At 49.9% G+C, this 15,721-nt stretch overlaps 1 protein-coding gene across 2 annotated transcripts in view; it reads right to left on the reverse strand.

Annotated features, from left to right (window-relative positions):
- LOC135978817 (phosphofurin acidic cluster sorting protein 1) overlaps positions 1–15,198 on the reverse strand; it is a 31,640-nt gene extending 16,442 nt beyond the window's left edge. For both annotated transcript variants that reach the window (XM_065579586.1, XM_065579585.1), the window contains exons 1-4: positions 15,087–15,198; positions 4,781–4,870; positions 1,398–1,523; positions 954–1,098 (exon numbers count right to left, since the gene is read on the reverse strand). In XM_065579586.1, coding sequence (XP_065435658.1) covers positions 954–1,098; positions 1,398–1,523; positions 4,781–4,870; positions 15,087–15,143 — 418 coding nt within the window. In that variant the 5' untranslated portion in view covers positions 15,144–15,198. The remainder of the gene's footprint in view (positions 1–953; positions 1,099–1,397; positions 1,524–4,780; positions 4,871–15,086) is intronic.
- Positions 15,199–15,721: the final 523 nt, after the last annotated feature.

The raw sequence follows: 15,721 nt of genomic DNA on the forward strand, positions 1-15,721 counted from the left end.
GGAAGGATTCCAAGACGCAGGGCTAAATATAGCTGTGTTGGAAGGAATTAGCCTCCACTGTCCAAACAAGATCTGATGCGAATGGACGTGGTGGAACTGGGCCCTGAGCAGGGTTTTGCCTTCACTTCTGCAGATTAGACACATTAAAACCCGAGACCAAATCGCCCTACAGGTAACCAAGAAGGGGCTGATACCCAGCCGGCTACTGCTCGCACCTGGGCTGTGTCACAGAAGCACCAGGATCACGTGTAGCTGCGCAGGGATAGAATGTAGCTGAAGAGGCTCCATGTGCTTTCTAAGGCACTGCCTCCAACCATGCATACAAGAGACTAGCAGAGCTATACAATGCAGAATGGAACCAGCATGTGGCTTTTACAGCTGGTAGGTTTCAGGGACCAAGAAAAATCTGTTCTGCTTCTGAGACGTTAGTCAAGCCGAGTCTCTGGAGAAAAGTGTTTTTGCTACAGTGTGGAAATGCAGCTCCCTCTGGGGAGGAATGTGTAGCCACACTCTACAACAGCTCAGGACAGGAAGGAAAGAATTTTCAGTCCCAGGGAAAAGGCAGCGCAGGGAGGGAATTTAGGGAGGTGGAACATAATTCCCCTTGGTGGAGTTTGGCCAGGACACTGGTTCCAACACCGCAGTTCTAGCAAGTGACTCACTCAGGAACTTTAATGACCAAGTCAGGACACTGGTTCTGTTTCATCTGAAGGAGGCATCACCTCCAGCACAGCATCCCCTGCCAGTGAGCCACTCACCTCTCTCCCAGCAGGGAGGGAGGGGGGCACATGCCCAATGGAGAGGATTGAAAACACCTGCAGCTCACTGTGCCAACTGAGTATTACCGAGCTGTGCACCTGCCTAGTGATGCTGGCTCCAGGGCAGCTAATGAGCTTCCCCTCTGGATACCCCACGCCCAATCCCCCCTCACCCCAAACTAGACCCCTCCTTACCGGACAGTTTCGACTTGAGCCCTTCGTGGTCGATTGGCTGGCTGGACAGAGAGTAGATTTTAATCTCAGCAACGGGCACAGATACGTCCTTCACGTTACTGTGGAGTCCAAGCACCAGAGCTCCTTCGCTGGGGTGCTGCATGACCTGGGCAGGGGAGACACCACGCAGCATGTACTCCCAGCGGGCCCCGTGGGAGGCTGCTGAGAATACCGAGCCAGTCACCCGCACCGAGACCATGGCCCCGCATGGGCCGAGCAAGGAGGACCCAAGCTGACATAGGACTGAGACAGCTCAGCTGCTCTAGGTGTCTCTGGCTAGGTCCCACCCTTGAGCCCAGCCTAGCCACACAGCACTCTGCCTCTGTCTGAGCTGAAGAGGGGAGAGGTTACATTTAATCACTTCTTCCCCATGGCCGTACCTGGCGCCTCCCTCCTCCTCCTCACCTCAGCCATGTTGATGAGCCCAACAGCCAGAGTCTTGTAGCCCAGGATGGTCCGGTTTTTGTATCTCTTCCTTCTCTGCAGCATGATCTGCAGTTTGTTGGCATCTCGCTTCAGGAAGTGGGGATACTGCAAGGGCAAGTGACAGTCAAGACAGCAGCAACGACAGGGGGCCGCGCGAGAGCCCGGTATGTTTGGGGTTCCATGTGGCCCAGTGTGAAGGTGTGGGGGGCAGAGATCTGTCCGGGGGCTCCCATGTGGGTACTCAGGAAGGCTGCTAAAAACCCCATATCCAGCACTGCTAGAGAGAGACTCTCCCAATGCACATCACAGGCTGATGGTGAGTGCGGGCACACTGCTGAAGACCGGTCTAGCGGACCCTTGCTCGCCCAGGCTGGCAGGGAGCCAGGAGGAAGCGCGGTACCCTGCTTACAGCGGACATGCAGAGGGTGGTCGATACATTCCAAGACTTCCACTGGAGGAAGAGCGGTGAGGTCATGGAGAGCCTCTGAGCCTCAGGAGAAGGCTTGTTATCGGCCAAGCTACGATGATGATCACATCTCACGTTTCCAGGGGTTCAGAGGAGACTGTGGTGCTCAGGGAGGCATCCCCCCATCCCATCCCTCCTCCATGGACAGCACTGGGCAGCAAAGCCTAATGTGTCTTCCTCCCAGGCACCAAATAGAAGCTCCCACCTTAGGCACAGGGCTTGGTCTGATCAATAAAGGCAGGCGGCCAGGCTACATGGGCTGGTGCTCGGAGCTGGTATGACAAAGCCATGGAAGTGGGATCTAAGATCCCGTCCACATCTGTTTGGTGATAAGCCCCCTGATGGGATCCAGCTTGCATGGCGAGCAGCAACCAAGGCTCCACAAGACCAGAAAACGCACACATTTACAATGCTCAGAGCTCCTAACTGCCTGTCCTGGGAAGCAGGGATTTCTGCAGCACAGCGGACAGTCAGGCACAGAGGGTGAGCTGTTCTGTCTGGGGGCAGGATGGCTGCAGCTCCACTGGCAGGAGAAAGAGGATGGGAAAATCTCACGCCACTACCTGCATGAGTAACGTGAGCGGAAGTGTCTTCTCTGGAAACAACCCCGGCTAGGTTTGCAGACAGTAACTAGCACTGCGCAGGGAGACCAAGCAAAGAGAGGAGGAATAACGTTCTGCCCGCCTGTCATGTCTTCCTCCAGGAATCCAAGTGCTTTGCGAACTTTAAGCCTCCTCTCTCTTTGGGAGGCAGGTAAGTTATTCCCATCTCACACATGGCAAAATGGCAGCACTGAAAGATGACATTTTCAAAAGCACCAAAGTGATTAAGGAGCCTAAATCCAACGGAGTCAGATTTGGGCTCCTAAATCACTGCTGAAAATGGGTCATTAGAGCTGCATTTTAAAAGTAGTGATTTTACCCTTTAGCCAAGGACAAACTGAAGGAATAGCAGAGCCAGGACTAGAACCCAGGACTGCTGGATTTCAGTTCCTGCTCTGGCCCTTAGCTCACACTCCCACCCAAAAACCAAGAACAGAATCCAGGAGTCCTGCCTGACAGTTCCCTGCCTTCCCACGCCTCCCACTGGTATGCCTTCTTCCTGAAAGAAACCAAGTTAATTTCAAGAAGTGTCTGGAAGCCAGCTGTTGAAAAAGGCAGTGTTCTGGCTGGCCATTCTGAGCATACTGCAGCTTCCAAAAGCCGCTACACCAGAGAGGCTTTAAGGAAGGGATCAGACAGGTCATGAACACCTTGAAATAATCCAGGATGACAAATGTGCTATGCTCAATGTCTGAGCACAACACAGCTCCAGGACACACAGCCCAGGGAAGTACTTTATATTCACTGGCAAATGAGGTGTGGCAAAAGTTTCATTGCCATTTTGAGTCTGTATTTAGAAAAACAAAGGGAAGATACAGTGTCCCTCATGAGAAATAACAAGGCTCTTTCTACGCCACTCTCTTGGGTGAGTGCAGGGAAGAAAGGGACATTCAGAACTACTCCAAGGACCTGTCCCAGGCCAGGACTGCCTGCAAACACTTCCAATTGCTAAAAGAGATGGAAACTGCCAAAGGATGTCGTTGCAACTGTTTAATTAATCAATTCTTATTACTGCCCACTGTGCATTTTCCTGCAGGATTAAAATCATTTGGAAATCCTTTTATGCTGTATTATAAGCAACACTTGGGTGTATTTAAAGAGGGCAAAAAACTGGGGACGTGGGGGAAGCTAGTCTGCTTTGTGCATGTCACTCAGCTTAGGAAGTTATAGTAGGCTGGTCAGTTTCACTCTGTGATCATATACTCTGGCTTATATATTCTAGGGATGCTGGTCTGGGGGTCACATCTCAAAAAGATACAAAGCGTATCAGGAAAACACAAGAGTCCCATGGTACAAGGCTGAAATTTGGGGCCTGCTTCTCTGCTGCCAAGATCTTACAAAGGTGGAGGGAGTTGTCAAAGGGGCAGCAAGGACGAAACATGGCAAGCTGCATGGAGAGCGCAGCTGTAAGCCACTGATTTTTGGCATTGCTGCCTCACTCAATCTAGGTACTTGTACGGTCCCAGCACTGGAGTATCTGAACCCTCCATCATTAATGGCATGGCAGGGTTGCCTCCAATACCACGGGAATGGACTCAATGACCCAGGAAGTTCAGTTCAATCCTGCCCGTTCCTAAGAATGCTCCCATTTTATAGATGGGAAACTAAGGTATAGAGATGGTAAAGGACCTGCCCAAGGTCACACCGGGAATATAATTTCGGTCTCCTGCCCAACTGTTAGACTGGATTTAAGGCAGAGGGCAGGCAGGGAGAATGTCAAACAGGAGATGATGGAATTGTCATTGCTTGGAGCTTTCAAGGAAACCTGGTGTTATTAAGTGCAATTGTGCCTGTTCAGCTTGCCACTTCCAAGAGCTTTGCAGCCCTGTGGGCATTAAGGACTCTGGAAGGCCTCTCTGGCCAAGAGTAGAGTCTGTCTGAGCGGCTGAGAGACTCCAATTGTAATTCAAAGTTCTCTCTAAAAACCAACTCAGGCTGTGTCTACACTACTGCAGTAAATCAACCTACGCTATGCAACTCCAGCTATGTGAATAATGTAACTGGAGTCAACGTACCTTAGGTCGAGTTACCGCAGGATCATCAACTTACCTTACTCTTCTCGTACAGGAGTCGACTGGAGAGCGATCTGCCGTCGATTTGGCAGGTCTTTACTAGACCCGCTAAATCGACCGCCGGTGGATCGATCTCAGAGTGTGGATCCCCGCTGTAGTGTAGACCTGCCCTCAGGTATATTGGAAGAGACATAAGCTTAAGCTGGTGCCACACAGGAGTTCCCACCTGTCAAGGAAAAGGCCTCTCCAGTTCAGTGCCCCCCTACAGCTGCACACGCTCACCTGTAGCGAGAAGGTCAGCTGAAGCTCTGTTTCTACAAGTCCGCTGACCGGCAGGACAATCTCATTGGATCTCAGGATCCTCTTTGAGCCCTGTAACCAACACAGAGTGGACAGTGTTACATGTTCACCTGCGTTCAGGATCAGGACAGGCAGAAAGTAGTGCCCAAATCAGCACCAGCAGGGCAACCTTGCCCAGCAGTGCCTCCCATCAACCTGCACCAACCCCACCCTGGAAGGCCCAACTAGAGGGAGACAAGGCATCGCAGCCTCCCGCTCACGCTGATCCTTGACCACAGCTGTGAAGGGGGCTTGGGGGCAAGGACAGGATTGAAATCCGCCCTTCATCTTCTGTCCCAGAGGCCAGCTCTCCAACGCACTGCCTGGCAGATCTCCAAAGGAAGCGCCAACACCACACCTGCACGTGCCCTGTACGAAGCAGGCATTCCCCTGCTGCTGTTTCACTTTCAGCACCACGTTAAATCCCCCCATTACCGAGCTCTGGATCCAGTGGCAGCCATAGAGCTCCTGGAGACAGACCCAGATATAAGAAGTGCTCGTGCTGTGGGAATAACATTGGCATTTTCCAAGTGCCTGTCATCCGAGATCTCCTAGCTCTTATCCAGCCCCCTGCCCCCACAGCATCTGGGCACCTCAACAATCTTTACTGGGAGTTAGGGAAGGATTATCTCTGCTGTCCAAATGGGGAACTGAGGCACAGAGGCCCAAGGTCACACACGCAGTCTGTCGGAGCAGGGAATTGAGTCCAGGTCTCCCAGTCCCATGCTAGCACCCCGACCACCAGAGCAGCCCTTCTCCTCCAGTCTCAAAGCTGCTTAGAGACATGAAGGCTCTGGGGATTCTCCCCGTTCCCAGCAGAGAGAAAGTCACACACTACAGTGGCAGAGCCAGGAATAATACCCAGTATCTCCTGCTCTAGCCACTCCTCCCGGAGCACACAGACCCACTGGGTGGCAGAGCCTCGCCTTTAAAGCCCCAGCGTTACTATGCTCACAGGAATCCCAACTCCAACTGCTCCCTGCTCTTACCGCAGACAGTGGAAGACTTTGGGTACATGTGGCATGTCCCCCTCTGGGAGCTGATCCACACAGCAAAATAGACTCTTACCCCTAGCAGAGAAAGATCGCATGAGAGCCAATGGCTGAAAGCTGAAGCCAGAAAAATTCAAACTGAAACAAGGCACAAAGATTTAACAGTGCGGGTGATTAACCATCAGCATAAACTGCCAAGGGAACGGGGGTGGGGGGTGGGGGGGAGGGATTCCCCATCTCTCAGTGTCTCCAAATCCAGCCTGGCTGTCTTTCATCAGCGTCTGGGCTCAGTGCAGGGGGAACGGGTTCTCTGGGCTGGGCCATCCAGGAGGTCAGACCAGATGATTAGGGCCCTACCAAATTCACGGCCACGAAAAATGCGCCACAGACCGTGAAATCTGGTCTTTTGTGTGCTTTTACCCTATACTATACAGATTTCACAGGGGAGACCAGTGTTTCTCAAATTGGGGGTCCTGACATAAAAGGGAATTGCAGGGAGTTGGCAAGGTTATTTTAGGGGCAGTTGCCACCCTTACTGCCTTCAGAGCTAGGCGACAGGAGAGCGGTGGTTGCTGGTCGGGCGCCCAGCTCTGAAGGCAGCGCCCTGCTAGCAGCAGTGCAGAAGTAAGGATGGCAATGCCGTACCATGCCACCCTTACGTCTGCGCTGCTCTTGATGGCAGCTCTGCCTTCAGAGCCAGGCTTCTGGCCAGCAGCCGCCACTCTGCTGCCCAGCTCTGAAGGCAGCACTTCCGCCTGCAGCAGCGCAGAAGTGAGGGTAGCAAGTACCGCAAACCTCCCTACAATAACCTTGTGACACCCCACCCCCCACAACTCCTTTTTGGGTCAGGATCCCTACAATTACAACACTGTGAAATTTCAGATTTAAATAGGTGAAATCACAAATTTTACAATTTTAAAAATCCTATGACCGTGAAATTGACCAAAATGGACTGCAAATTTGGTAGGGCCCTATAGATGATCTAATGGGCCCTTCCGGCCTTCCCATCTCTGAATCCCCTATCAGCTTATATGGTTACAGCTTTAGCTTTAGTGTTAGAGGCCTGTGCTTTTGTTACAGAGGGTTACAGGATCTATCCCCTCTGATGACCTGTAGTGGGAGTCAGGCCAATGCTGCCTAAAATGAGCAACAATAGGAGCTCCCAGATTCATTGGACCCACAGCCCGTCTAGCTCAGAACCCCACCTCTGCGAGTGGCCAGCACCAGGTGCTGCAAAGACAGATGCACAAACCCTGCAGCAGGCAGGCAATGCCAACCAAATCTGAGATAGTGCTTGTGAGCTTAGCAGAGGGGCCCTTAGGTGAGGCGCTCCAAGTGCTGTCTAGATGTTCAAGGCCTTGCTCATCAAAGAAAGTCCTGAGCGGAGACCCACCATGCACTTCGCATCTCACTAGGCACCCGCACATTTGGCAGCCTTGTCAGACCTCAGCTGACACCCTTAGACTGAGAGGAAGGTGCACTGAGTTGCAAACCAGGAGACCATGAGTTTGAGGCTTGCCGCTTCCATGGACTGCTGTTAATATTTCTGCAGGCTGCCTATACTGCTATCTGGGAAAGAGAAGCCAGGTCTCTAATAGGACAGACCCAGATCTTGTCCCCCTGAGCCATGTGGCTTTTCAGAGCGAATATGCCAGGTATGGGCTCTTGGCTTTGTTGTCAGGACCCACCGCTCAAGTCATCAGACCCCACACTGCACCCAGAGCTAGGAATCCCCATACCCACAGTGCTTCCTCACTGAGGGTAGGCAGGATTTGCATCAAATTCACACAAACATTTTCAAGTGGAGGTTTACGCTTATACGCTAATTAGCTCATTAAATAATTTGCATGTGTGTCCCACAAGAGCATGGCCCCAGGCTCGGTAGTGATGCGAGTGCCTGAGGTCAGAGTTCCTCTGAAAGTTCTTCATTGGCTCTCGAAGGCAGCGGTGTTGTGGGGGAAGTGCAACTCGGCCCCTGGCACTTGCAATCAGATGCAAGCTACTGCGCTCCCTCCCCCGACCTGCTGCATGCTGTGATCCACACTGGTAAATAGCTGCTGCGTGTTGCAGAGGTGGCTGCATCTCAGCAGGGGCAGAGTGAGCTATATATAGTCCCTAAAGCACTTTGAAATTCTTCTGCATGAAAACCTAATAAACTCAAGTTATTAACAATGAGGAACATGATAAGGAAACAGCAGGAAGCAGACAGCAATAAAAGGAAACACTCTCTTGGTAACAGCTCTCTTTAGACCGGACACAAAATACTGGGTTAAACCCCCCTAGCACTGGTTGGTAAGGACTTATGGTGAGGTGTGGCAGCGGGGGGCGGGGGCGTTGCTATGACGTGGGATCATTTGTACGGTCTATGGAAACCCCGGAGGGGAAGGGTTAAAACCCCCAGCTGTCAAGTCAGTAATAAAAGCACATCATCTCAGCTGTAACTAATTCACACTGGGATAAATTTTTAATTAAATGCATAGGGCTCTCTGGTAGGAGTGAGGATGGAGCAGGTCATCCCCCCACTCCTGTGATTAGACAGATGAGCTCTTGGCCTGACATATTTGTTTCCCTCTTTGCCTTACACAGGAAATGTGGACTGAAGAGTTTCCTGGTCCAACGGGAGCTGCTGGAAAAGCCCCTGATGCAATGCTGGTTTGTCCCGTACTGCAGTGCTCTTTGGAGGGCCACTGCGGTCTCTAGGTCTCTCTCCAAATCACTGCTAGGCTGCTGGAGGAAAGACTCATACTCATAGTCATACTAGTTACACCTGCTAGATTAGCCCCATCTGCCCCCAGCAACGCAGCGTGGCTTCCACTTTGATGATGGTTAGTAATCCTGTTTATTGCAGTAGTGCCGAAGGGTCAGCCAAGAATGTGCTAGGCGCTGTACAGAGGGGTAGATGGTCCCTGCCTTGAAGAGCTGACAATCTAACAGACCAAACGCAGGGTGAAGGGATGTAACACACAAGCAGAGTGAACTATGTAATGGCAGTGAAGGGACACTGAAGGGAAGGGGGCACGGGGCAGGGAAGAACCCGGAAGAAGGGGAAGATGTGGAGTGGAGCAGAGGTGAAGATACTGTAAAGGAGGGAGAGAGTTGGAGCAAATCTCTAAGGCTTTGCCTCATCTCATGGGATGTTTCTTAGGAGAGACTATTCCCCAGCCTAGCAGATCTGACCATTAGGAAGTTTATTGCTCCTAGAAAGAGGCCACAGAACTGGGATCAGCAACTCCATTTCCAATCCTGGCTCTCCCCCAGACTTTGTCCTGCCATCTCTGTACATCCATGGAAGGCGGGGGATGGTATTCCTGGGGCAGGCTGTGAGAGTTAATGTTTGCAAAGAATTTGGAAGATGAAAAAACAGAAAAAAATGTATTTGCACTTACTTGAAAATTCCCTTTTACTGAGCAACAAGGTCCCCACATCCATTACAATGGGTACTTGCAGAACCAGGCCTGACAGTCACTGGCAGCAGGGGAATACCCCACTACATGAAGTCTCCTGCAGCCAAGAATTTTCACAGCCAGGATCATTCAGACTTTGTAATTTAGAAAACTGACTGTGGTAAATATACTTTGAGGAAAAAGCACAATTTCTCCTATTTCAGAGCATGGGAAACTTCAGAGACAACAAATCCTAATCCTTGGATGTCAATTACCATCTCTAGCCTGGATGATTCATTTGTCTCCTGGGTGGGCTGGATCTGTGGACCTTATTACTTGAAGAAAGGAACTTCTCAGGTAAGCAAGCATACATGTTCTTATACTTCTTCATGGCAAGACTATGATGGACTTTCCAGGCACCAGATCTGCTACACTGGGATTTTCAGAGCAGCGTGCCCCCAGAGTGGGAAGCAGGATCATCCTTTAAGTACAGACATCGAAAACCTGGTAGATAATATCTCCTCCATTTTCCCCTGAGCACTAAGGGATGGAGAAGACTTCTTGCACTGGCTAGGATGCAGAAGTTGACAAACTTACATATTGATGACCATGTGGCTGTCCAGCCAGTCTCAATACAGGAGACATCACTACTCTGCCGTTTGACCGTCTGTGCTCCTAGGGACTGGATTTGGATGCTTACCCGAAGGAGGCGGGGCCGGTGCAACCCATTAGGCGATCTAGGCGCTCGCCTAGGGCCCTACAATTTGGGGGGCGGTGACCGCGGCGGTATTTCAGCGGCAGCACCTTCCGCCGCCTCTGTGGGGGGTGGCATTTCAGGGCAGGACCTTCCGCCGCCTAGGGCGGCAGAAAAGCTGGCGGCGCTCCTGGAAGGAGGACTATTTCTTCAATTTATGTAGGGAATGAAATGACTTCTCTACACTAAAAGAACAAAACGGGGTCTCGTTAGAGAAAGCTCCCAACTTCAAACACTGAGAGGCCTGCTCTACTGGACAGGAAGTATGACGCCACCTGCACAGGGCGTCAGTCTGGGTAGTGCTGTCAGGAGCAGAGATAGGATCCAAGGTCATGGCCTACCACTTTGCAGGTTGGAATAAAGCTGATGCTCTAAGGAAGCATTTAATATTGGGACTTGCACAAAACGTCCTTTCTTGAACATGCTGAGAACATTACACTGCAGAGACTTGACCTTTTTGCTTGGACACTCGCAATAACGCTCTCAGGGAGGTTCTCAAGGTTACATTTCACCAGGTTAGCATGGCAGTTAAACCAGGGACTTTGCACCCAGCCAGCAGAATACATTCTGTTTGCTGAGCTCTCCTTCGGGGTGCCTGGGGGCAATGGTCACTTCAGCCTGTATTTCTTTAAACCTGTCTTGTCATAGATGGGGGATTGGTCTTGCAATAGCAGACCTCCTCTGTGAGCTAAAGACAAGTGACGATCCAACACTCAGTTAATCAGGCCCGAGTGCCATTGCCTCTTCAGCCAGAAAGGCATAAAACAGTATCCCCACCTCTATCTCCTCACGAGCTTTTGTACTGCCCTGGGGAGCAGTGCCATAGGTAGGAAAACAAAGCAGGGACCTCACCCAGTTTTGCAAGATGTCATTCACCACCTTACATTCTGATACAGAGAGGCTGCAGGGCACTTTATTTACAGTTTCCAGATGCAAGGCAGTTGATCACCAGCCCACCAAATTGGTTTACAACTAGAGATATTTCTGGGTGTAGGAGTTACTCTGCTAATCCGACTTCTGCCGCGGAAGTCTTGGTGTTCATCTCCCCCTTGGTGGGCAACGTACAGAGAGATAGCCAACTTTGCTCTGCCCAGGACAGGAGAGTTTCTCTCTAGGGAAAGGCTGATAGGGTTTTCATACACACTAGGAAAAACACAATCAGACACGCTGACTGTCGCGACCAGAACAGGTCTGTTATCCATGGAAGCTCTGAGACCTCAATGAATCACTCTGGTCCAGCTGGTGGATGCGGTTCTCTCATTCTGGTTCTCATTCCCTGAACCAAATGAGGAAGATCCCTTAAAAAAAAACTGATTCTCTGCATTCTCTAGTTGTGGGGGGGCGGGGGGGGGGGGGAAGGGGTAGAATATACAATTGGAGCTAGATCTCTGCCACTGGATGTGACAAGGTGAGATGTGAAGGGAATACCCAGAATTACTGCATAGTAATCATAGACAGCCAGGATCTCTGAAGCATGCCTGTCTAGGAGATCAGAATTCTGCATCTGCTCCAATAGGACTTGGATAATTTCTCTGGCACACCATTTGTTTTCCTTTATGGCCATCATCATCTTCTGAGAGGAGACCTCATACCTGCTAGCATTGGTCCCAAGCCCTAGCTTATGATTGACTTTCCAGGCACCATGTGTCTGTGTTTGTCCTGGAGCCAAGCTCCAGGAACCATACCACTCGTGTGTTTGCTTCGGCTCTCTCTCTGTACAGAACCTGATCAGAAAAGTTCTCCAGAAAAAGATTAAGTGAATTTTCTTCTTTCCTAAAGCCGTGTGTCTCCCATTTCCTCCATTCGGTTTTTCTGATTTTCACAAAATCAAAGGGTTCTGTCCATGGATGCCGAGAACACTCCCTGGAATTTTGGAATCTATTGGATGTAGCATTCAGAAGCTATCGCAATGCAGGCCAACAGAGAAGTGCCATTGAGCTGGGTGTAAGACCTGGGTGGGCTTGGCCAATAAAGCTGCAGATACAGTTTTTAGTTTGGCTGTAGTTCTACATGCTGTGCACCCAAAGATTTCAGAGCACTTTGCAAAGGGGGCAGTCAGGAGCCCCCTTGACAGATGGGGAAGGTAAGGCACAAAAAGGTGAGATAAATGACCTGCTCAAGGCCTCGAAGGGCAGGATCTGAAGCGGGAACAGAACCCACATCCTCCAGTTCTTATAGATGCAGGCGACTTCAGAGTGTGAACCTGTTGTTCCACAAACTTATACAGGATTGTTTTAGGGGTTAAGACAAAGATGCCACATTTATTATGATAACAATTTGATTTATGACCAATAACTAATATTTTAATTCTAATACACACACATTATACCTAATATCTATAAACACACACACACATTTATACACACACACATTCATCAGATGTTCTGCAGCTGCTGCATAGTTACCAGTTCTGCTTGAGTCTGTGGCTTGAGTTTGCAGCTTGGGTTCGTAGCTTGTGGCGGCTAACTAGCCCGGAAAGCCAGGCACAAGGACGAGCTGGGTTTTTGTTGGGCATGCACCGATGCCCTTCCATGTTGGCAGCAGAATGTTACCCTCCTCCAAAGTTTTTTATTTTACCCATTTTTTTTGTAGGCTTTAGTTTGAATTTAGAGTTTATAGGTTTTGCTGTGTCACGCTGCCTCTGGGTTTGGTGATTGATCACCCATCAATTGCAGACATGACTTTCAGCCTCGGACCGGGCTTTGATTTTTGTTTTTATTGTATCTTATTTTTAGGGTGGATTTTTTTTTTTACTTTGTTAGGGCTTTTGTTTGCATTTTTAGCCGTTGGTGTTTGAACTTTATTTAATTAGGACAGGCTGGGGCTGGAGGTTGATTTTATTATTTATACATACCTTATTTACACATTTAAACTAAACTAATAAGATTACAGCAGGGTTTGCAAAAATGAAGGTTGCAGCAAGCCCTTACAAAATGGAGTAAGCGTTTTAAAATGGGGTTTGAATTACAATATGGCAAACAGTGAACAGAAGTTAGAATATAGACAAGTATAATGGATGGCAAACAGTGAACAGAAGTTACACTGTAGGCAAGTGTAATAAATGGTGAACAGAAGTTACAATACTGAAACAGTGCAAGTCTCAGTGATTTAAGCAGGAATTGGATTGATAGTGAAACTTACAAAGGCAGCTGACTGAACAGCTATGGCTCTTAACAAGCATCTTAACTGTTAATTAGCCAGTTATTGGGGTAACCGGTTTTATGAATGAATATTGTTTTATTCATAAAACTTTACTTATGAAGTTACATTAATAAAGTGAACAATTAAAAACAATTTCATTCATCAGTTCTACAAACCCAGCGCGAGTCCAAGCTGCACAAGCCTGGCAAGAGCCTAAAACCACAGCAATAGGAGGTGAGACTTTGCCCCACTTTCTCAGACTAGAACGTTAACTCTGGGTCCTAATGATAGCAACACCAACTATGTTAGAAGAGGGAAAGGTCGATTGTGAAGCTCTGGACAATATATTGTGAATGGATTCTCGTTTTGATGGCTCAAGTGTGCAGAGTGTAATGTGTGGTGGAAATCCCGAGGGCACCCATTTCTCCCCCGTAATTAAGCACCCAAAAGTGTCCTAGCTAAAGGGCTGCAGACACAGTGACACTGCCTGAATTAAACCCCCTGAGCTCCTGAAAGGAGGGATTAATTTCTTCATGCCCTTTCAAACACAGAAAGCAGCTGCACTTATAAACCAAAAGTGATTCAGCCCTCAACCTCCTCTCCAAGGAATCCCCACAGGGCATCACAGCCAGAGATCTGGATCAGGCTGGCTCTCTCAGACAACGGGGGAGAGAGACAGCGGTAGGGAATGTGTGTCAAGCATGCCAATGATCTCTTGCAAAGCTGACAACCTGAACGGTAAGCAAGAGCAACAGCTTTTAGTGAGACTCATTACGGGGGAGTGGGAAGGAAGAGCTCCCGGGCATCACCTGATGTAGAGCTGCAGACATCGAAACTGGCAGAGAAAGATGCACGACGACAGCTCGGGTTATACATTTTATTGATGGTGCAGGGTTTACATAACGTTAGCAGATCAGTAAGCAGTGGATGGGCCGACATTCATTCCTCATGCGCCCAATGCAAGAGGATTACCAGAAAGACCACAGCAAGTTACATCTGTAACAGCATTCACCTAACTGGAGCAGGGACAACACTGACCTCCTAGCGTTCCCCAACACCATCTCTGTCCCAAGGGCTGGGTGCACAGAGGAAGTCTTGCTGCTGCTTCATCTCGGCTCCAGACTCTCTACTGCTAATGATCCCACCCAGGTCCTCATCTTCTGGCTTGGATGCTGTAACCTCCTCCCTTCTGGGCTCCCTGACACGTCCCGTGTCCCACTCCACCACCAGGAAAAGTGCAGCTGCTAAGATCACGAGCCTGATCTGACCCCGTCACTGGCTCCCCTTTCTCCACCACTACCTTTGACTCTGCAGAACACCGCCATCGCTCACTTAGTCACTCTGCTTCCTGCCTGCCTGTCCTCTCCACTCAACAGCCTGTCTGGTCACTTCCCCCCACCACACACACACCAGGTCTGCATGGGGGTCCTCACCCAGGCCATTCCTCTGCCCATCAGTCAAGTCCCTCCTAGGACCTGCCTCTTTCATGACACCTTAGAGAAAATTGCTCTTTAAATATTCTGGTTTGATTTACATCCTTGCCCTGCTGGGCTGCTCCTCACTGCATGAATAATGTCAACTCACTCCCACCCCCTGCTGCTTTGTTACACCCCCCCACACACACACACAGCCCACCTCATTGTAGCAGCCCCTTGTCAGCATTTTCCAGTTCTGGGGGAGGAGAGATTGCCTGGAGGGCAGATAGTTCTGGAGGGCAAGGACCTCGCATGTTAGAGATTTCCCCTAAATTATACCTATCTAGGTCTTACATAGAGCTCTTCATCTGTCAATCGCAGTGTGCTTTACACTGGTGGGCATAGTTAGCCTCATTTTCAGATAGGGAAACTGAGGCACCAGGTGGGGAAAAAGTCAGCAGGAGATCTGGGAATCCAGCAGTGACTATTTAGCTTGGAACGCCTCCCACCCTACTCCCATGTGCAAAACACACCACCTTCAGGCCGCTGACTGGGCACACTGACCTGCAGCTTCACAGCGATCACCACCGAGTTTAGGTCCTTGTCCATCTCCTTCAACATGATAAGCTTCTTCAGGGTCAAGCTGAACAACCTGTCAGGAGAAGAGAAAGTGTCAGAAACAGGGTGGAGCAGCTGGGAGATGCAGGAAGAGATGAAGCATTCCTGAAGCTAAACAGGGAATCAGAGGTTGTGACAGATGCAATCCACTCATGGCTTCCTATTCCATTGGGGCCAGGAGGCAGCTCTTCAGAGCTTTGCACTTCTTTGGGCTACAAGCAGGTTGGAGTAGACACTCCCCAAGGCGGTCTACATGCCCTTGTGCATTTCTGTGATGCAAATATTTTCCCAGCTATGTGCCTGGCCCATCCAGCCTCCTGCAATGCAAACAGTGCTCAGGGAAAGGGAAAGGAAGCTCATGGGGGAGTCGAGCAACACTGCACTGACCTGCCTTGAACTTATGATCTTTGAAGGCAACTCAAACCTGTTCCATTCAGCCTGAGCCTCTGGCCATTCTAGGCTTGATGTAGAAGTTACAGGGTGAGATGCTATGGACTGTGATATGTAGGAGATCAGATTAGAAAAGAACAGGCCTTCTGGCCAGAACATCGATGGGCCGCACTAAATGCACAGAAGGCACA

The sequence above is a fragment of the Chrysemys picta genome, unplaced genomic scaffold (genome assembly GCF_011386835.1).
Source record: "Chrysemys picta bellii isolate R12L10 unplaced genomic scaffold, ASM1138683v2 scaf462, whole genome shotgun sequence".
Classification (NCBI taxonomy): Eukaryota; Metazoa; Chordata; order Testudines; family Emydidae; genus Chrysemys; species Chrysemys picta.